At 31.9% G+C, this 22830-nt stretch overlaps 3 protein-coding genes across 9 annotated transcripts; all 3 read left to right on the top strand.

Annotated features, from left to right (window-relative positions):
• Positions 1-261: 261 nt before the first annotated feature.
• Positions 262-3132, top strand: LOC105343152 (uncharacterized). Of its 2 annotated transcripts, none has more exons than XM_011450395.4 (6): positions 262-390; positions 1253-1574; positions 2037-2126; positions 2221-2361; positions 2472-2524; positions 2820-3127. In XM_011450395.4, exons 1-6 carry the CDS (start codon positions 388-390, stop codon positions 2943-2945), a joined length of 735 nt encoding a protein of 244 aa, XP_011448697.2. In that variant the 5' UTR covers positions 262-387; the 3' UTR covers positions 2946-3127. The 2 variants fall into 2 exon arrangements, with proteins under 2 accessions (XP_011448697.2, XP_019928836.2); XM_020073277.3 differs by having other exon boundaries at positions 279-390; positions 1325-1574; positions 2820-3132.
• Positions 3133-7748: 4616 nt separating this feature from the next.
• Positions 7749-9839, top strand: LOC105343150 (uncharacterized). The gene is made up of 5 exons (XM_034462223.2): positions 7749-8130; positions 8297-8386; positions 8472-8615; positions 9247-9296; positions 9448-9839. The coding sequence occupies exons 1-5, from the start codon at positions 7776-7778 to the stop codon at positions 9598-9600; spliced, it is 792 nt and encodes a 263-aa protein (XP_034318114.1). The 5' UTR covers positions 7749-7775; the 3' UTR covers positions 9601-9839.
• A 903-nt stretch (positions 9840-10742) lies between these two features.
• Positions 10743-19693, top strand: LOC117686692 (uncharacterized). 6 transcript variants are annotated; one of them, XR_010712111.1, is made up of 11 exons: positions 10743-10965; positions 12599-12940; positions 13151-13240; positions 13330-13473; positions 13586-13635; positions 13806-14375; positions 17787-18153; positions 18345-18434; positions 18521-18664; positions 18765-18814; positions 19051-19693. XR_010712111.1 is itself a non-coding variant. In XM_066079523.1 (6 exons), exons 2-6 carry the CDS (start codon positions 17796-17798, stop codon positions 19192-19194), a joined length of 786 nt encoding a protein of 261 aa, XP_065935595.1. In that variant the 5' UTR covers positions 16331-16351; positions 17787-17795; the 3' UTR covers positions 19195-19693. The 6 variants fall into 6 exon arrangements, 4 of the variants coding, with proteins under 4 accessions (XP_065935595.1, XP_065935593.1, XP_065935594.1 ...); XR_010712110.1 differs by lacking the exon at positions 10743-10965 and adding an exon at positions 11323-11343; XM_066079523.1 differs by lacking the exons at positions 10743-10965; positions 12599-12940; positions 13151-13240; ... (1 more) ...; positions 13586-13635; positions 13806-14375 and adding an exon at positions 16331-16351.
• Positions 19694-22830: the final 3137 nt, after the last annotated feature.

Below are 22830 nucleotides of genomic sequence, written 5' to 3'. Positions count from 1 at the left end.
CAAGTCCATTATGAATAACAAAAATATATCAAATCTGATATCATATATATAATACACATTTATTTAAAAAAGTCCCATGTAACTTGCCACTTAATTTTGCATTGATAAAGTGTAAAAGTCATATTGAATATGACAGCAATAAAACATATTATTTTAATACATTGCAATTAAATATCTGTTTTCATATAAATTCTAGTGGATGCCAAGGATTCTTTGCATTCCTTCACTCTAAATTCTTTTCAAAGTATTAATGTTTCTAAACCTTGAAACGCAATCATGCGAAACAGATACGAACCAGGAAGATTTTTAAAAATCAAAATAAGCTTTCTTCTCTTTTCCTTCAGTTAAATCATTTTTTCTGTAAAAGAGCAGGCTACCTTTGCAAGAATGGTAAGATATTTTTCTTGGTTGAACATCAAACTCTCTCTCTCTCTCTCTCTCTCTCTCTCTCTCTCTCTCTCTCTCTCTCTCTCTCTGCACGAGGCATAGCCAAAATTATGTCATTCTTTATAATACTCAAAGATTTCTTTTAGACACCTAGCTATCATTTTCTATGGCTTTAAAGCTTAGCAGACCAATACAAACCGCCATTTTGTGGAGTCTCGAATCTTATTGCTACGATACCAAATATTTTATATATTTTGAATTTTCCTGTGTTCCCTTTAATATAAAATCAACCCGTCAGTCTGTGCACAGAAAACACTGGCTACAGTAAATAACTCAAATACTTAATTTAGACACATAGAAAACGTTGTATCCTATCATCTCAGATAGTCTGCTGAGTCATTACATGTACATCCATACATGAAACGATTAAAACACTGTGTCGAATAAATATATCAGAATCATGGTGGCGTCTAATTAAGGTGCAGCTTTCAAAAACATTTTTAAATTTAATGTAATAGACCATTGCCTGTAGAGTATATGATAACCTGTGTATTTTACCTGATAGGTGAGATCTTTATCTTTAGAAATCAAAATCTCAAAGGAAAATGAGAATTTCCAAGGTAGAGAAAAAAACTCTTCCTCAGGATATTTAAAAAATTTCAGAAATATTTTAACTATGGGTAAGGGTATATTCTCCCCCCCCCCCCAAGTTTTTTTTTTGGGGGGGGAACATACAAGGCTAAATGATTCTTTTTCAAAAAGAACAAAGTATCACGTTTTACAACGAAATTTTTAGTGCTTAGTTTTTAGAACAGGAAGTCAAAATAGGGAAAAAAGTATGATTTTCGTTCAATTTTGCTTGCAGACTTTGATAAAGACAAGACTGCCCATAAAACTTCTCCTTCTTGTGTCTGTCAGTCTCTCGCTTTCCCAACAGGACGCAACAGAGCGAAAAAGACCAAAAAGTATCGTGAACAAACCAGTCAGTATCAAGGAGATCATCCGATATGGCGAGAGGGCAGGCGATGCGCAGGGAGAAGTTCACCAGAAATACAGATCACTTGCATCTATGCTATTTTTGCCGATAAAGGCGTCAACTGATGCTAGTTTGGGGAAGACAAAAATGTTGTTGCCGACACCAATTAATAAAGAAACAGACAATAACACGGGACGAGCTATTGTTTGTGGTGCCTTCAATTTTTCTTTTAGCATTTACAATCATTGTAAATGGAAAAGAGGAAGCGTTATATAATTAGAATGCATAATTATTTCACCTTTTTTTTAAAAGCCTGTTTCCGTTAAAAAAGGATATGTCCTTAATATCAGTGGGAAATGAGGATTGAATCAATGTTTGTTTGCATTATTACTTGACCAAGATATGTGTTTTTGTCTAACTATTGATAAATGGTTGAGTTGTTGACTTTTGAGTATGATTTATTACTAAGATTATGTATTACCAACAAATTTAACAATTTATGTGTTAAAATCAAGAATTCAATAGATTTTATGCAGAGACAAGAAAAACTAACTTCGTATATAATATTAATGGGCCTTAGCGCATGAGTAAGCTAATTTAGAAAAGATCTTATTGAAAGATAAATATTCTCTTTAAAAATAACAATTATTTCAACATTTAAATTTAATTCAAGGACCAGAAGGTGCTGAATTTAACGTAACATGGAAACCAAAAATAATCGACCCGGAAAGGTTCGTCCAGATTCATGTCGACTTCATTGCTCGTAAGGCTTATTTACAACAATATTTTGATATTTCTCATTGATATTTTTTTAAACAACGTTTTTTTTAAAAAGAACAATTTTTTTTGTTACACAGCTACGAACTTTACCGAGGGTAAGGCCCATGTTGATGTGTATTTGAAAGGTAGCCCTGACAGACTTTTTTCAATGGATCAAGAAATCGCTTGTGATGACTTTATTAAATTGTATCCCATTCTGTGCCCTCTAAAAAAAGGAGGTTTGAAATTTGTTTTTTGTATTCATTGCCTTCATTACAATGTGAATTTTACAATACTGTTATTTAATCAACATTTTTGTTCGATGAAAAATTTAACTTTTGATTTGCAGATAAGTTTTCTAGAATTCCTTTGCATTTCAACCAGTTACAAGCATTACCAGTCGTAAGTTTTTGTCGGTGGACATATCTGTATTTAGCCCCCATGTAAATGTTCGAGTTGTTAATAAAGATTTTGTTTTTACATACTTTAAAGCCTCTGCAAATGAAAAAATAGAGAATTCTATAGAAAAGGTGTATATAAAACTCGTTAATGTGTCATAAAGAGCAAAGAATTCACTTTGGTAATTGATAAAATTTCATTTTGAGGTTAATACAAAAATTCTAAAAAAAAAAAGTATTCATTAACATATTTAATGCTAAATAATTATTTTTAGTAAAATACGACTTTCTACTTCCAGGGATCTTTCACTATTGTGTTGAATGTGTACAGTTATTTACAAAACACCCAAGCGCTGTTTGTGTGTCTGAATGTTACCTTAGAGGTTAGACCATCAACATACATGTTTTTGGAATCAGCACCGTAATTAAGACAGCGTCAAACTGTTCTTACAAACCAGATACTGTAAATCTAGCAGCCTCTTTTTTTTCACCGAGATAATAAATATTTTGGAAGAAATCGTTTTGCTTTCATTAACATGTATTAGAAGTAATATTCTATTATATATTTTTTAACCAAACAGTATAACTTTTATAATAATTTGGCCTTCCATTTAAACAAATCCCTATTTGGATAAGTAACCGACGGCAAAATCAAAGAACTACATGATTGTTGAAATATATATATATATATATATATATATATATATATATATATATATATATATATATATATATATATATATATATATATATATACGGCTTGGGGCGAATTACATTGTAAAGTAATGCATTGCATTACCATTACTTCATGAATTAGGGCATTGAATTACCATTACCATTATTTAATCTTTTTTAAGTAATGCATTACATTACCATTACATAAGTAAAGTTATGCATTACCATTACCATTACTTTGTTAAAAGTCAGTAAGTATTTAAAAAGTAATTTAAAAGCTAAATAAAGAGTTTTTATAAATGTTTCATAAATAAAACATGCTTAAACATATTGACAGGTTCATGTTCATTATCAGGTTCAAATTTAATGACTTGTACAAGATTGCTGTTGTATTTATGATCATCAAAGTTTCACAGGTTTCATCTTTTAACTGCATCCTGTCGGGTGTGAAAATCTAAGATATAAAAGTGTTCAGATAAGAATAGAAAAAATACATGAATCTTGTATTTTCTATTAATCCAAACTATTGTACTTTAAAATACATGTATACAACAGAGAGAGAGAGAGAGAGAGAGAGAGAGAGAGAGAGAGAGAGAGAGAGTGTGTGTGTGTGTGTGTGTGTAAAATTATTTTCAAATGGGTTATAATACTAATTCAAGAGATCAATGTTTGACAGTGCATTCATTTTTGCTTTTAAGAGTGTATGTCTGTTCTCTATTCTAATGGAACACAGCCAATAGAATGGTGGTGATTGGGGTGTTTAGTACTAGTCTAGCGCGCGTTATTCAATTTGTAAGCACACACCGTTGCAGTTAGGCCTAAAAAAAAAAGTTGTGTGTTTCGGGTAACCCGACCTAACCTACAAAAATGGCCCGATCCTACCATTTTTAGATGCCTGATTTTATCCGACTGTGAATTTTACCTTATTTTCAATAAAAAAAAAAAATACGTTTTTAAATATGAAACAAACAAACATTCTTAGGATTCAGGCAAAAAAAAATAGATAAAATAAAAAAAAATTCCCACCTACCTAACCTAATTTTTTTCATCAGTGTAACCCTAAACACACTAAATTTTTTTAGGCCTTATGAGACCATATCTTTCAGAAAATAATGATTCAATGCTTAAATATATATTGAAAAGTCAGAAAATAAAGGCTTTTATAAATAAATATGTCTTATCATATACGATAGATTTCAGTTTGTTTGGCGTCAAAGGTCAGAACGGGGTCCTATTAATAGAGAAAAATGTAAGCAATTCAATACAAATTCTTCTGACGATTACCATGTCTATTGTTTCCCTTATTGCCAGAAAAACTAAAGTATCTACCAAATATCCATAAACTATCAAATGTGGTCATGCTTTTACTTCTGTAGGTTAGAGAGGAGCCTACATGTAGCTTTATTTTATATATTGAACAATTGAGTTTAAACATAAATAAGTATATGGGTTAAAATATTACAAAGGCAAGTTGGTATGATGACTTTAAATATAAAATGATAGCATAACACATATGATCTTAGAGGGCTTATATTTTTTTGAGTTTGGGCTTGTGCTAGGAAAATCAGTTACCTTGACAGAAATATCATTGTATTTTATATTATGACTGATACGCTACATGTGTTTGTATTTTGTATCGAAATACACTTAAAATATTTTTCCGGAAGTTTCTTCAATGACACTTTTTAGAGTGACATGCAAAGACTCAACTAAATGCATTATGACTCTAAATTGGTTAAAATATATGAAAGAATATTATTAACTACCTGTTTAAGCAGTGAATGTCTTATTTATGTTAAAGGATCGTTTCTTTACTGACATATATTGCAATCTCAGTTCACAATAAAGTCGGCAACATAATGTATTCCAAAACATCAATCGAGAATTGTTTTGAAGTACTAGAATATAATCCATTCAAACTCGGAGAGCGGGATAATTTATTTTGTATTCAAAGTAAATAACTTTTGTTTATATTTTGCATCCTCAGTCAACTGAGTGTAATATAAATCAAATAATTGAAAATCAAAATTTATTTAGAATTTATTACATGTGATTTCAAATGTTCTCAATCAAATGATACTCCATTGCTCAGTAATTAAGCTGCGGTATGGTTTTCTCGATTAACATATCTTTTATTCCTCACTATATTTCCAAAGACCAACATACAAACATCAATACCACGAAGCAACGCCCTTGACATCCGTACAACACTATTTTGATAGTGAGAAATAGTAGGTCATTGTAGGTCCACTGATGTTGATTGTAATTTTTTGGTACTCTTGAATATGATACTGAAATTCAAAATTATTTAATAAGTGCCTAAAAACATTTGATAGAGGTCATATTAGTAACTACATTATCACATCCAATTCTGTTTTGATAGGAGGTTTTTATCGAGAAAAAAAGTGTGCTACATTACCCTCAATCTATTGCATGTCAATATTTAGACCCGCAAACGTAGTTAACCTAACGTTGTAGCTATTCCCCTTAGCCTCAATTTCATTCAGCCACTCCTTAAATAAGGTTGGTGAAATTTGGGGCCTTTATAACATTATTGCCGAAAACAGCTGTTGTTCAGTGTATCAAAGCTCTCAGACGGTACTGCTGTTATTCTCCTATACTGGTGTAGCATTCTGATATAAAAGTAATAATCTGTTTGCAAATAAAACCAAGCTTTGACCTTTGCACCTTCCATGGTTAATTCTCTCTACATGGTAAACTTGAATTTGTTGTTTGCTAAACGTGAATTTTGAACTTGTATGTTGTTTGAACTTTGAGCTATATTATTGATTGTGTATATGTAGTGTTGTAAATGTATATCTTTTTGGAAAATGCTCTTTGTTTGGCGGTCTAATGTCCACGATGATATCTGATTTGACCTGATATTTGATTTGTACTTAATGATATCTGCCGTAACCACAATATTTCCACGTTATTATCGAAATAAATTATCTTTTCAAACCTTTGTCTTTGTTATACTTTTCTAAGATTAACAGTTAAGCATTAGAGGTATCAATGTGGTACCGTGGGTCATAAGAACAGTATTTGTTTTCATTCAAAATAAAAAGACACTCTGGTCGACATATAACTAATGTTGCAGATCAAATTATTAAAGTTAAGCGACCATGACCGATCTCTATGAGGTATGAAGAATTATGGTTACATTGTATAGCCAAATTCAAAATAATATCAGAAATTGATTAGACGCTATTTAGCTCTACTCTATGTTTAAGAAGTTTTTATCATGTTTTTAGAGGGACAGAAATTGTTTATTCTTTAAACTTTACAAAAGTACACACACCTTACATTGTATCTTGACCCTTTTTTGCAAAAATACTTCTTTATCTCGTTTTTTTCTTTGGTATGGATATTGCTATATGACTGTGTGTAATTATTTATTTAGGTTTTCCTCTCTTAACTAGGCCCAAGGATCCTGAGAGAATCTTAGACTGAAGGCAAAATTTGTACATCAAAAAACTAGAATGCTATTATAATGCGTCTTTATATTACGTTGCTAGCTATACATTTCAAGTGTATTTGATTATAAGTATTCATTTTATAAATGAATTGGGACTTTAATCTAGAGAAACTTCATGATCCTGACGCTATGGTATCAATCACACCAACTTACATTGCTGTTTTACGGAAATTGAGCGATAATCAAGGAAATAATTACTTTGAATTTCCTTATTTTACGTTTAATAAATCACAATTTAAAGTACACTGAAGTAACTTTAGACGTCTTCATTTCCTCAAAAAGATATATAAAAGACGTTTTAGATCACCGTTACTGTGGAATCTTTAAAATTCGTAGTGGCTCAATTTTCGTGGTATTCGTGGGTAACTCTCGCCCACGAATTTACGTCCTCAATAAAAATTAATTATAAAAGAGTTAGTTTACCACCTGAAACTAAAAAGTGACGCATCCACGATTACATCCCCACGATTATGCAAAAAACTCAATATCCACGAAAATTGCCCCCCCCCCCCGAAATTAAATGATTCCACAGTATACCAGTTAATTATCTAAGATATCTAGATATAGCTTAAAAGCGTTTAAAGGAATACTCCTTGAATATGTTTATTTGAAAAACAAATATAGTTGATAAAATGCGGAGATATATGGGGTTTGAAAGACATTGCTTAGACATGTATACCGAATAAAACGTCATCTGCTCGGCTGTCTTTCTCTCTCCTGTATTATAAAAGTCGCCTATTATATTATGAACAATGATTTAATATGTGAAAAATAATGTGAACCAATTGTTAAGAAGACTTGAATGTAAAAGTTTGATAAGATAAAAAGAAACCATGGTATTTGTTAGTACAGTGTAAGTTAATTTCTAAACGCTGTATTCTCTGAAATGATTTTTTAAAAATATTTTTCAATGCACTTGTTGAAATTTAATGAAACTTAATGACAGACTTTGTATTTTTGACCCTAGAAACATTTTTAACATATTTAGGGAAATTATTTTAATGAAAATCAATTGAATTGCATGCGTTTAATACGTGTTCGCACCAGGAAGAAAACAAATAAGATAAATCATAGTGTCCCTAGAGCTGGAAATTCATTTTAAATGTGTGTTTGCAGTGAAGTGGCAATGAAAAGTCTGGCAATACAGTGCTTGGCATCCATCATTGTCTTCATCAGTCTCTCGTTCTCTCAGGAGGACGGGGAGGGACGTGGACGCCCAAACTATGTCCTGGTCGACAAGAAAATCAATGTTAAGGAAATCATAAGATTTGGTAGAAGGGGCGATGCAAATGGAGAGGTCTCAGAATTTGATAGTCCCAAGGATAATGCGGAATCCGGATCATCACTGACTTCTCTTTTAACGAGGGTATCCAATGCTATTAATTTGAGGAAGATGAAAAATATGTTGCCATTGTCTGGCCTAGAGCTATCGGACACAGGAACTGCCATCGTTTGTGGTAGGCAACTAAGTTTAAGAACATGCAATTCTTTATCAATAGTTTATTTTTCAATAATCTTTAAAAATCTTAATATGGTTTTCAGGAAAAATTTTATTTTTTAAAAGTTGTCGTTTAAAGTTTAAATAATAACTAACTTAGAAAATGTCAAAAATTTCTTTGACAGGACCACCGGGAGCCCACTTGAACGTTTCATGGACACCAAAACTCGTCGATAGAGAAAAGGCGATCAAATTTTATTTGGACATCATCAATCGTAAGAGGGCTTTATAAATGTTCAATTTTTTTTTAGCAATAATAAGAATTTTTAAAAAATTATTATCGTTTATTTGTTTAAATAGCTATTGATTTCGGCCACGGTCAAGGTCACATTGATGTGTATCTGGAGGATAGCCCTGACCCAGTTTTCTCCGTTGACCAAGACATCGCATGTAATGACATTCATCAGATGACTAAACTTATTACATGTCCTCTGAAAAAAGGAAGTACGTACTAAAACAACTAGTATTTAAGTTGAATGTTATGATATTTGAAGTTATTCTTGATAGACTTTTATAGACTTTAATTTGGAACGACTTTATTTATTCTAATTATACCATACTTCTGAAGCTCTTAATGTTAAAAGGAAAAGTAATCAGAAAAAATCCGTATTATAGGTAGCTTCACGACAAAAAAAAAGTGAAAGGAGTTGGGTTTTTTTTGTATTTCATAAGATTTGCCTGGGTATTCAACCCGGCATTTTTTGCTTAAGGACAATTCAAATTAATTTTAAATCTGATTTGAGCAAATAAAACAAATGAATTTCAAGTGTCTTAGAGTTTGTTTTCGTTTACATTTATTTTCTATAGCAAATATTATGCATGTCAATTGTTTCGGGGTTTTTTTTTTGGGGGGGGGGGTGGGTGTTTGTTTCCTTTTTTTGTTTGTTTATTTGGTTTTTTTATGCTTTACTATGCAGATTGACATAAAATGTTGCATTTTGTTTTCATACTTAAATTTTAACTCGGTTCTTATCCTTTAATCTTAAATAATCAAAATTATTTGTTAATGCAATGGACGTTAATGGTTTTCTGTATGGCATTGTCATTATTTTGTACAAGTTTCCTCTTTTTCCAGATAGAATTAAAGTACCATTCAGTTACAGCGATTTAAGTCGAGTACCTGTCGTAAGTTTATTTTTACTCTTGATGATTACCGGTATTTTTAAATCAGTGTGTTGAATAAGAAAAGGGAAAAACTAGTGAAATAAAATGTATAGTTCGATGATACTTGATTATTATGATAACTTATACTTATGTTATACTTCTATTTGTACAGGGGGCTTATACTATAGTGTTGAAGATCATCAGTTATGATACAAACCCTCATGCGCTGTTTGCCTGTCTGAACTTCACCCTGAGGGTAAAAGAAACAGATCAAATGCTTGCCAAACCACCAATCCAAGGACAATATGAATTTGATCATTTGTAACAAACGTGACAATTTTCTTGATTTTTATCCTGAATGTAGTTGATTGCTAATCCTACAATTCGAGTACAAGATTATTACATAATTTGTTACAAAATTGATAATTTCTCCTGATTCAAGTTATGCAGCTCAGCAAATTGAATGCTCATTTGCAAAATATTTGCAAAATACTTTCAAAAAGTAAAATCTTCGTGTTTAACTTTGTAATTCACCCATCAATTGAATTTTTTGAGACCGGGACTTCATTCTAAAAATACCAATACCAACATTTACAGGTAAAAAACACTTTTGCATCCGATTACAGAAAAACAAAATCTGGATACATGTTATATTGATTCTTGTATATCTTTTTATAATTAAAGAGAATAAATTTTGATAATCTTAATATCATTTATTGATCTTTAGTTGGCTCATCAGCGACACGACAGACAAATTTCAAATCACAATAAGAATAGTTTTGAAACTGGAGCAAAACAAACTTTTTATTTCTATTGCTGTCTAACGGCGATACATGTATGTAATCCCTAGACATTCAAGGAAAATACATTCATAACGTTATATCTACTCCTTAATAAAAAAGATTTTTCTCCACACAGTGTCTGGCACTATATTTTTTGCCGCGGAAGCTAACTAAATAACATGTTAATATGACTGTTCCATGTACGTTTCATATCTTTGACTAAGAGCGCAAGTAATGGCTTCACAGCGGCGATATACACAGTATTTCATACAAATAGACATCAGTTTGAAAATATAAATATATGCATTGAATGCTTATTTTTGGATGTCGTCGGTCCTATGACACACCAAGCGGTGCAGACAAATTATCCTAAACAATTTTGAATGAATGCATTGAAGTGTTATGAATCAGGTTTCGAACCGTTTAGTTTCATAAAACATTGCACAAATATCTTTGTTTGTTTTGGGGGGTAAACTATATTATCCCTTAAATTAAGAAGTATGCGTTACTGTATAATTTTCTCAAAATACTGGTATAAAAGTTAATTGTTGATATATTGCTATGTCGCTAAAAGATTTTCAAAGTCAACATGTTTTGGAGCGTTGAACCGTTTTGATGAAAAAACTAATAATGGCGTGGTTTTTTTTTTCTCGATTTCGTTATTCGGTCGTCGCCATGTTGCTTGTATGGTTGTATGACGGTTACTGCGGTAACTGAATGTCGGTTAAATCAGTACAATATTTGAGTTTTCTTTCAACTTTCTAATAAACAATGTATTGAAGTCAGGTATTTAAATAGCCTTGACATTATGCACGGATGACACCGAAACTTACCAGGAAGTTAAAAACCATCTACATCGAGTACCTCAAAAGATCTACCCCAGTTTCATTGCATTATCACAACCAAAGGTAGGAAAAAGTAGTAATCTCTCTCTCTCTCTCTCTCTCTCTCTCTCTCTCTCTCTCTCTCTCTCTCTCTCTCTCTCATATTTGATATTGTGCGTTTTGGTTGTATATTTCTCAGTATCATCGGCTTTTTTTCAGATAAGGTGATTTAAAAAGATGTGCATGTACTGTTTTATTTAAACAATAAAATGCTTTCTTTGGTGATTCATTCGGGATATGAAGGTAGCGATATTGCAGAAAAAATACATAACCTGCGTTATGTAAATTTTTTCTGCATTGGTCGCTACCTACATAACCCGAATGAATCATCAAAGAAAGCATTTTATTGTTTACATTAATTAACATATTTCTTTTAGCTAATTGATAAATTGATTATGAAAAGTAAGTAAAATTCACTAAATTACTCTCAATGTACGTAAGTACGTTAGCTAAAAGAAACAGCCAAATCGTCTCCTGTGAGACTTTGAGTCTGACATCGTCATGATTATTTTGTGCAGTTTGTGATTTTTTCTAGGTCGCTGTAGGTTTGGACTAATCGATAAACAGGGCGTGTCTATATATGTCCTGTCAGTTTCTTATTAGTTTCAGCAGCTGTAGATTTCGACCAATTGATAAACGGGGCGTGTAGATTTCAGTCTGGCTGTTTATATAGAGCTATGAATTAACTATAGGTTTCCGTAAGAAATAGAGGGAATAATACTTTGTAGATGTAAATATAAAGAAATGCAGTTGTTCTGTTATCCAAAAATATCTTATAATGTTACATATAACATTGTCATACATTGGCATGCGATATACAAATATTTAGCTTAGTTTTATCCCATGGAAGGTCCTAGATATGTCACTCTTCTCTAAGTATTAATATTCCAAAAAAGGGGATTTGGGATGATTCATCTCAATCGTTTAAAATCTAAATTTTATACCGATTTTATCTACAGAAAAAATAAGTTTTGCCATATTCTATTGATTTTTCTTTCAACTTTACTCTTTTTACAAACATTATAAGAAACTTCTGTTTTACGCTAACGTCAATATAGGTCGTCATGAATATGATCCTTTGATCCGTTATTTTTGTACTGCATATGCAAATGTTAATTATGTTTTAATTACATGTAATAAATGAACTGTAAGTTTTTAAAATATTCACTATCTAACTCTTTTGAAATAGGTATTTTTATACAAAAATGAATAGAAAACTTAATATACAGTGTCCTAAGAACGCAATAATCTTAATAATCCATATTCCTAAAAGTTATACTACTAAAACAAAGTACCAAAACGTCAAAATAATTGATTTCTTAGAACAAAAAAGAAGTGATTCTAATGCGTGATGCATCACTATTTACATTAAAATAGCTATGTCTGTCTTGAATAAAAAAAGCCAAAACAAGTTTGATTGGATATGACCTATCAATATATACATCTTTATACTTAATGCCAGCATAGAATTTTTGCAAATTAAATCAAACGAAACAGAGGAAAATAATATTTTTCTATCTGGCCCTAAACGTGATTTTCAAATGCTTATAAATGTATTATTTGAAAACATAAATTGTTTGACTTTAAGTTCAATGTGTCAATGACTTTCAAACTTGAAAATCTATTTTTTTAACATTTTATTTGTTCTTGTTTTCAGTACTTGTGATGACTAGTTTAACCATACAACTGTTGGTTTCCACCACTGTAATCGTCAGTTTCTCATTCTCCCAAGGGAACAGACAAGAAAGGGGACGCTCAAACTATGCTGACAAGCAATTCAATATCAAAGAGATAATCCGATTTGGTGGGAAAAAAGTTGAGGTGAAAAGAGAGACAACCAAGAATAAAGTCTCAGCAGACAAAGATTTGTCAGAATCTTTGCTGTCTCCACTGCTGGCAGATGCCCACAGTGCTACTAGTTCGAAAAATATGGTGCCGTTGTCTGGCTTGAAGGGGTTGGTTAAAGCAAAAAACAACACAGGGACAGCCATCGTTTGTGGTAGGTAACAACAGTATTTTGCTGGACCACTCTATAGAGAAATCTTTATTTTAAAATTATGTGTTTATATCCACAGTTCTTGAAATTCTAATAAAATGTCTTTATTTTGTTGAATGATTGTCTTGAATTGTTTGGTGTTTTATAGTTTCATATGATCTAGGCATAAGAATACAAGAATTTTACATCAGGTTTAACTTGTTATCTTTACAGGACCAAATGGTGCTCATCTAAATATTTCATGGGTACCAAAGGTGATTGATACAAACAAATCCGTCAGGATTTTCATCGATATCACTAATCGTAAGATATCTTCAATTTTGATCTATAATGATAAGCAATACATATGCTTGAAATATAAGTATTTTATAATCACGTTATATGCTCAACAGCTATTGACTTCAACTATGGTCAAGTCCACTTAGATGTCTATATTGATGGTAGTCCAAACCCAATTTTTTCATTGGCTGCAGACTTCGCTTGCACTGATATCAAAAGTGTTGACCCCTTTACATCATGTCCATTGAAAAAAGGAGGTATTAAATAAAGCAATACTTTTTTTTAAAATTTCGCTCTGACTTGTACATTTGTTTGTTTTACGTGTAGTATTGCCTTTAAAATTAATTGTGCAAAAAAATTTGTTTACAGAAAAACTTTCTGTTTCTCGTCATTACCACAGTTTAGAAAAAATACCTGGTGTAAGTTCTTTTATGGTTATTAATCCATTTTCTCCAGCATTTATCTAAATAAATATCTTTTTTATAAAAATAAGCAATTTATCCTTAGCACATAAATATGCTTCATGGTTTAGAATATTTTTAATCCATATAAAATTATGAATTAAACGTCTTGTAATTTTTTTTTTCAGGGATATTACGTTATTGTGGCAAAAATCGTTAGTTATGAAGGAAACCAACACTATCTGTTTGCCTGCTTGAACTTCACCTTACACGTCGTCTAATCCAAACGTGATTTCCAGTTCATCATCAGAAATATTTGGCCAATTGTAGCTACACTGACATATTTTACTCACATATCAAAGAAGAATATTTTTAAAGATTTTGCCGATATTGATTCAACACTATCAGGATGCTTGTATAATAACATTTTCCAATATCACATATTGTAGCATTGCAATTTTTAGACGACTTTGAAATACTTTTCCTAAATATGTCCATGATATGATGTATTTTGAACCCCTGGGGATTCAATTTTGATGTGTGGGTATGAAGAATTTTGATTTTATACTTTATCAGTATAACATAGTATTACATGTATCATGAATTGTATCATTGCAATTCTTAAGAGGATGTTTTTAAAGAGTTTCCCTCTATTTCTTAAGCAGTGAAAAACTTGTTCAATTTACAATTGACAAGGAAGCTTTGTCGAAAATGATGATAGTTCTAATGCAGTGGTTCTTGCAAAAAAGATTCATTCCGTAAGTATGATTTCTTTAATGCGGATGCGCGTTTATCTTGTACATGTATATCTGAGGATAGAAATGTAAACATTTTCTGGACTGGCTTTTTTTTAGTCAGAAACTGAACAAAACTGTTGCCAAAAGATTTTTCAAAGAGCAATATGAGGTTTTGCATGTTGTTTTATATGCAAATCAACCATACAAGAACAGAACAACGCCATCTTGATAACTCAAAACAGCTGTTAGACTTATTTGGAAGATTTTAAAATCTTAAAAATATGAATGGGGTTTATTGGTGTCCTTTCTACGACCTTTTGTTAAGAAAAAGGCTGAACCTTGCACATGAAAACTTTTCTTTGCCTCAAAATAGGGTACCATTTTGTTAACATTCGGCATGTTTTAGAACAATAAAAAAAACAGTCTATACTTAGAACTCCTGTGTCTATGGAGGCACATTGACGTTAAATTTCCTTTAAAAAATAAAATGTCAATTTAAAACAATCTGTATTAATTATGACAGAAATCTCTATACCAGTCCCAAGTTTTTATCAATTCAGTTATAAAGGTAAATTCTTTGTAAAAGTGGGATATGGGTCCAAAAAATGTCTTTAATAAAAAATATCTCAAATTATTTCTTATTTTTAGGTCTTGAAGTTTAGCTGCGCAGTTATAGATGATTAAAAATGCGTTGTTTTGTTCTTGTAAGCATAACTTTCATACGAAACAATTTGTAAAACGCCATATTGTCTTTCTTTTTTATCTTTTGATAAAAGTTTTGGACATTTTGGACAGAAACAGACCAGTTTAAGAAACGTTTACATTTTTTATTCTCAAATGTACAAGGTGGTCGTCAATAGGATATGCCCGAGTGGTAGAGAAGAGGTTAAACATGTAAAAGTTTACAGACGGACAGACGACGGACACATTGACTCAATTTAGGCCGTGAGACCAATCATATAACTCTGAGAGTTAATAATTGAAAAAGTTGACGTATCTTTTTTTTTGCCTTTTTGCAAAAGAAATAACGTAGAGGAAGAGCATTGCTAGAATTTATACAAATAATGTTGTATGAAGTTTAAGGTTAAAGACATGCCCCAGTTCTTTGAATTAAGCGAACACTGGACTTTGATGTTCCTTCTGAAACAAATATATACTAGAACTAAAACAAATCGCAGATGCAACACTGGTCAGCTGCAATACCACTGGCAAATATAGAATGAAGTGGCCCCTTTTGTGATATTAAAAACCTGTGAAGCCAACGAGAGTCAAGTTTCTTTTCTTTCTTTTTTTGTTGCTATTTATAGATCTTATATGTCAAGTATAGCCAGAATTACTCTAAGGGGGGTTTTATTCCCCTAAAAAAATCAAGGGAGCTTCCACGGGCTTCGTCCCTTGGCCCCCAACAGGGCCCTGGAGGCCTGGACCTACTGAGCGCCCCAAGACGGTCCCAGACTCCCGACCCCTTTTAACAAATCCTGGATTCATTACTAAATGCGATCAGAAGTGTTTGAGAATTTTGTAGGGAAAGTTGTTCAACGGCTTTTAAGAACACTTTAGATAGATATGATGTTACCTGACCTCATCTTAAGTTATCTTTGGCCAATAGCTCTAATGTATATATAAATAGTTGTTTAAATAAGAGAACTGGTGAAAAGTAATTAAATGGTGTTTTATTTCTTTCATATTGTATCAAACTTGAGAATTAACAAAAAATATCAAAATATGAATTGTTGATTCAATTCTGACGGTTTTTTTAAATAACAAAAAAAATCCCTAAGTTTACCACTTTGAAAAACAATTTCACACTGAATTATTGTTATGCTAAATTGTTCTATTTCATTAAAATTGTTTTAAAAATCAACCCCAGAGAGTAAATGTGGCACTTAATTTAGCGAAGGGTATTATATTTCCGTGTAAGGCTATATTTAGCGACTCACCGATAAAATATAAGGGTTTATTTGTTTATTGCCAAACATGTTCTGGGTTTTCCACAGGTGTTGTATATTTTAATGTTAGCATGTTAACGTTTGGAAAGCCCTGGTTCATAAAATACCCTAAATAGCTAAACTTAAATCGCTCAGAATTTTTAAATGATGCATGGAGTTCAGTATTGTATGACATAGTTTGCACACGTTTGCATATACATGTATATATTTTCAAAAGCAATGTTAGTTAACTTGTGAATTTATTTAACAAAGCAAAACATGTTATACACCAATTTGGTTGGTAGGCGAAAAGTCAACAACCTTTTAAACATTATTAAAGAGATATTGTTCAATTTTTAATGATATTCATCAACCCATACAACATTAACATGTGCATGACACTGGTGACCCGGGTATTTAAATAGCTGTGCCATGATAATCGGGGTTTCCAAAATAACCCCCGGTTCAAACCAGGAAGTTTTACTCTCTGGGTCAGGAAGTTAGAAGATCTACCCAAGTGTTACATTTTTTTTTACATAATTGCGATCAAAGGTAAGGTGATATATCAAAATGAATACTCTCTCTCTCTCTCTCTCTCTCTCTCTCTCTCTCTCTCTCTCTCTCTGCGGGGATCTTTCTTAAGGATATCTTGTATTTTGTTTATACCACAATATAGGTTTATATTTAAATAGGGAGAGCTGTAGATAAGCAGACCTGTCCCGCGTTGTTAGAAATGTCACACCGAGATGTTGTCAACATAGCCATGTATTCACTGTATTTCATAAGATCTAGTCATAATGACCTGCAGAGAGATTCCAAGCTATCTAGGGTCAGATATATCAATTTGTCAATATGGACTTTTCAATTCTTAAATATCTTTATTCAAAATTAAAATAAAGTGTTTAATTCAATTCCGATTCATATAAATAACCTCATTGACAACGCTATTAGCATGCTAATGTTGGCATGTTGGCATATGACCCAATATCCTCACAATTATTGCATATTTTAATGGTGTCTTTAAAATTTGGAGAAACAGTACCTTATATTAAAATCTTAAACAAATTTGATCCTACTTTTTTGGTCAATTTATTGAATATTTCAGTCTAGTAATGAACAGGGAACGCTTAGCTATATGGGGTCTAATTTGCAACCTAAACAATTTATCTAATTAACATGAAGATATATCAAAACGTCATATAACATGAATATGAGAGTTTTATCCATCTGCTAAAAATGGGTCCATTACACGTAATAACAAATACCAAAGTAAAGATATAAAGAAAACTACATTTTAAACCCAAAAATCGCGTATATCAATGAGAAATATTGTTTCAAAGATGGGGTTTGTCACCAACAGTCCAAATTAAAAAAAAGAAACCTAATTTATTGACTTTAAAGCTCACTATTTCAATGTTTTTCTAGTACTAGTATCCAAATTTAGAAATGGCAAATTCTGTGAAATTGTTAGAAAGTGTTATTTCATTATTATGTTTGTTTGTAGGTGTAAACAATGACTAGATTAAAGGTACAAGTGTTGCTGTCAATCATTTCTTTCGTCAGTCTTTCGTTTTCACAAGAGGACGGAAAAACAAGATCAGACACAAACTATGTTGTGATCGACAAACAAATAAATATCAAGGAGATCATCCGATTTGGAGGGAGAGGAGGGGATGTGAAAGGAGAGAATGCGAAAATTGAAGTCCCAGAGAACAATGGAGTATTTGATTCTTCGCTTACTTCGCTGTCTTCGCTAATGACGAAGGCCCATAATGCCGCTAATTTGAAAAACCTGAAAGGCATGCTGCCATTGTCCGGCTTGCAGTGGTTAGATAAAGCAGAAAACAACACAGGAACAGCCAGTGTTTGTGGTAGGTAACAACAGTTATTTGAAGGACCATCTACAGAGACTTCTTTTCAATATCCACAATTCTTGAAATTCTTATAATATGTCCTAATTTTGTTGAATGGTTGTCATGAATTGTTTGGATTTTATAGTTAAATATGATCTTTGCATATAAAAATACCAGAATATTACATAAGGTTTAATCTATCTTTACAGGACCAAAAGGTGCTCATCTAAACATTTCATGGGTTCCAAAGGTCATTGATCCACAAAAGTCTGTCATGATTTACTTCGACGTCACCAATCGTAAGATTTTTTCCATGTATAGAATATGCTAGTAATCTTATGCAAAAAAAGCTAAGAATGATTAATTATGTCATTCTGCTAAATAGCTATCGACTTCAACAAGGGTCTAGCCCACTTAGACGTCTATATGGAAGGTAGTCCTGACCCAATTTTCTCCCTGGACCAAGACGTGGGTTGCAATGACCTCAATCACGTAGCCCCCTTTATAGGATGTCCGTTAAAAAAAGGAGGTATTGAATGAAGTATTGATATCTTTATCATAAAGCACAAATTGGTGTATTTGTTTCATTTATGTTATTTGCATTATTATCCAAAAATTATATTTTACAGACAGACATGTTTATTCTTTCCGATACAGTGATTTGAATAGGGTACCCGAGGTAGGTTCATTTATAAATGTGGTTTTCACATGATTTGAGTTTTCTCGCTTTTTCAAAATATGGTTTAAGAGGTCAAGCTTTTATGAATTTGGATTCTGAAATTAGTTAATGATTTCAATAATTATGAACACAAATTGATAAAAGCACTACACATGCATTCTGTAATCATTTGTAACATAGTTCATTATGTTTGACCGGCATACTAATTTATAATCTTATAATCATTTTTCTTACAGGGATCTTACACTGTTGTGGCAAAAATCTTCAGTTATGAAAAAAATCCACCTCCATTGTTCGCCTGTTTAAACATAACTCTGCAGATTGTTCCTTCAAAACGTGTGTTTGTCAATCCGTCATCAGAAATAGTTGGCCATTTGTAAATAGGCTGACATCTTCTGACTTATTTTTGTTGTTACGTGTACGTATGTAGCCTTTTGATAAATAGGTGTAAATCTATGTTTGATATGATTCAATTCATACATATATCAGTAGAGACTGTGAATAATGACAATGGGGAAATAATGAAACTGGTTGACATTTTTATAAAACATGTTTAAGCATTCAATGTATTTTTTCTCGCAAAGCTATGTTGAAGCATACCAAACCAGTCTATTTGTATTGCTTTGTGACGTTATCTTCTTTCGAAAACCATTATTTTCATCTGATTTGGAATACTGTGTTTCCTTCTCAACGCGTTCATTGGTGCTATGTAAAAAAAAGAATGAAATTCATGTGTACATGAACAACCATTTTCTTAAATGTTAATGTGAATAAAAATTGTAAGAAAATGACATTTAACGTGTTATAAACGTTGGTGCTAATTTTATTTTCTGTTACGAAGAAATTGTGTAAAGACTAAATATATTTTCAAGAACTACATTGTCATTTGGTTGTTTGTTTTTGCATTTTTTTTTAAAAAGCTCTCTACGGAAAATCTTGCCCACTTTTAGCCCATTTTATTTCTTACCGTCGTATTTATGGTTTTAAAAAACCATTAAAACCGCTACATTAACATTTTTTAACATTGATTTCACACATTGTACAGTTTATCCTTTGGAGATTTTTTATTTTGTTTTTCTTTAAAAACTTTGCTCCCCCATTGCTGGTCAAGGTTTGAATAAACTTGAACTTGTCATGTACATGTACTACATTATGATGGCGTTACTGGGTTTTTATTTCTTGAAATAGAATTCTAAATACCCAGCTCATTTTTATACTTGATTATTCTGAACCTTTACTCAAAAATGGGTAAATTGTGCTCTGTTAAGATTAAAATAATCCGTTAGTCCTGAAAAAGTGGAAGGTTTCTTTAAAATACCAGACAAATTTAGTATTTACGAACAGTCTGCAATTTACTGGACTTGCAGAAAATTACTAAATCATCTTTCATAATGCTTGCTTAACAGGTCAATGAAATTTAAAAAGTCATTAGTAAATAAACATGATTGTAACAAAGTCATATATGTTTAAAATCAAACTTTATCTTTTAGATAACTGAAACCGTCTTTGATTATACCGTTTATTGTAATTTGTAAGAGAACAGTTTTAAAATTGATTTTTTCAATGGTTTGGGTTGGGACAACAGAAAAATAATCTTGATAAATATGGCCGAAGTGTACTTAGTTCAAATGAGGCAAATACCTCATTGTTACTCAAATACATTTTTAGAAGTGGGATGGGACAAAAAATCTTGACAAGCAAAAACAAAAAAGGGGGGGGCAACTCTTTATCATGACAATTCTAGTCCGGAGGGGGCCAATAACATCAACTTCCCTGTTAAAGTTCTTAATTTCAATTCAATTTCATAGCATGTTCCTAAAAAATGGGGGCCGGGGAGGGGGGCAACTCCATATTAAAGAAAGAAAAAGAACGCTAAGTCAGGTCAATTATGAACTACAAGTGGTCAAAGTTGAGGCTCTGTTTCTTCAGTGCTTAACCCATCGGAGATGAACTACTAAGGTAAACCGAAATTAATGGGATTCTTTCCAATGACCTATCAGGTGCTGGTCAAATAACTATGACAAATGTGCCACATGTTTTCCATCTGGATGCTATATAGCAATTTGCATTCTCCACAAGTCGATACAATGTACAATTAAAATAAACTACAACACAAATTTCAATACAACAGGAGCTACTGAATGGAATTTAGTTGACTGAAAAGATAATTTGACATTCCTTAAAGTCTGTATTGAAATGCAGTGTGTCATCATTACAGTTCATTCTAAAATTACTCGATCAATCTCTACAAAACACGATGTGACTTTCCTAAGGACTTTGTAACATTAATCATAAAAATATTTCATTTTTATCTGTGTCTCATCCATGTCCGTTATTTTAGACTAGCTAAGTTTTCCGTATGCTGTTACAATTTCCTGTCACAGAAAGGTAACGTTAAAAAATATTGAAAATACTGGAAAGAAGTTTAGGCTCAAAGCTGAATTGTCTGTGTTTTTCTTTTCTATACTCAAAATCTGAATTTGAAGGTTGTTGTCGCGTGTTATAATAATGTGTGAGTATAATCTCAGTGATTAAAATGATCACTTCAAATTTGAATATTCTGGGTTGGGGCTGGAGTGACCTTCAAATAAAAAATATAATACGATTAATAGATATGGCAAAAACAACTTTGGAACTGTGCGCTTCACTCAGTAGATTTTTTTTTATATTTTATTATGTAAAAAATATTACATAATAGGATTGGGCAGCAGACAGTCTGCCTATTTGAGCCCTCTCCTTTAGTAGATGCACCTACGCCTAAATCGTATACCTGACTTTATCAACATTTTAATCTCTCTTCATTAAAAACATATCTTTTGTGGTAGTTGTGCTTTGTCAGTGAATCGAAAATTTAAATGGCTGTAAAAAAAAAATTGAGGAACGTGTCGTCTGACCTTAACCAGGAAGTACTTGGATGGGGCGTTAAAAAAACCAGTTCATTGTCAATTTCACTTCGGTCAATCCAAGGTAAGATCTAACACCTCTCTCTCTCTCTCTCTCTCTCTCTCTCTCTCTCTCTCTCTCTCTCTCTCTCTCTCTCTCTCTCTCTCTCTCTCTCTCATTGAGTCTGACAGGGCGTCAATATTGAATTAACACCTGATTTTGTTTTCAATATCAACATGTTTTGGATAGATAACTTAGCAAGAACTCGTGTATTCATAATAATATAAATGGAATTTTGTATGATAATTGAATACCGGTATCTCAGAGCACGTTTTTAAAACACTTTGCGCAATACCTACCATAACAATCTACGGTTGGTATATATAAAAAGTTAAGGTGTTAAGATTTTTAATAACTGATAGAACGTTATTTGATTATATACCGACTTTACGACACGATAACTTTGTTTCGCAAAACTTGATTGGTTCAGTTGTCCGCGGAAAGAAATATTTCGATTAAAAGGTATTCGTAAATCTTAGGTTTTTAATGCTTTTCAAGCATTGTTGACCTAGTAGCATTATAATTTGAATAAAAAGCTATGATTTTGGAATGTTACATCTGCAATTGACCAAAATCTTCAAGGAACAATCAAAAGCATGAAGCAATAGCAATAATCTGTCGATTGTTTTACAGGTCTCTTACTGCCAATAACTAGTTTTTCAATCATAACGGTATAGACGAGTGTCGCTTATTAATTTTATTTCATGTTTCATAACAACCGCCATTCTTATATCATCATTGATAATCAACTTTTACTTTCATAAAAATGATTACTCGTGTAAGCAGGTTTGCGTTCTTAAAGTTGTTGAATCAATTGTTCATCATTGCTCAATCATTATAGATATCGGAAAACGACACTAAATTTGATAAAGTTTTTTGGCATTTTATTTTATTTTTTTTTTCCCACATGTAAACAGATCTATATTAAAGCTTTGTGGTGTTTAAAATTACGTAATGTTCTCCATTAACTATGTGTCGAAAGCAATCCTTTTAAAGTATCGTGATGGAATAGAATGGCTCTTTGAAGAATTCGTTTAAAGCATTGCATGTGTAGGAACCAATTGTTATGAAAT

This window comes from Magallana gigas, chromosome 3 (genome assembly GCF_963853765.1).
Source record: "Magallana gigas chromosome 3, xbMagGiga1.1, whole genome shotgun sequence".
Classification (NCBI taxonomy): domain Eukaryota; kingdom Metazoa; phylum Mollusca; class Bivalvia; order Ostreida; family Ostreidae; genus Magallana; species Magallana gigas.
Note: the sequence above shows the minus strand (reverse complement) of the source record. Positions and strands in the feature narration are given on the sequence as shown.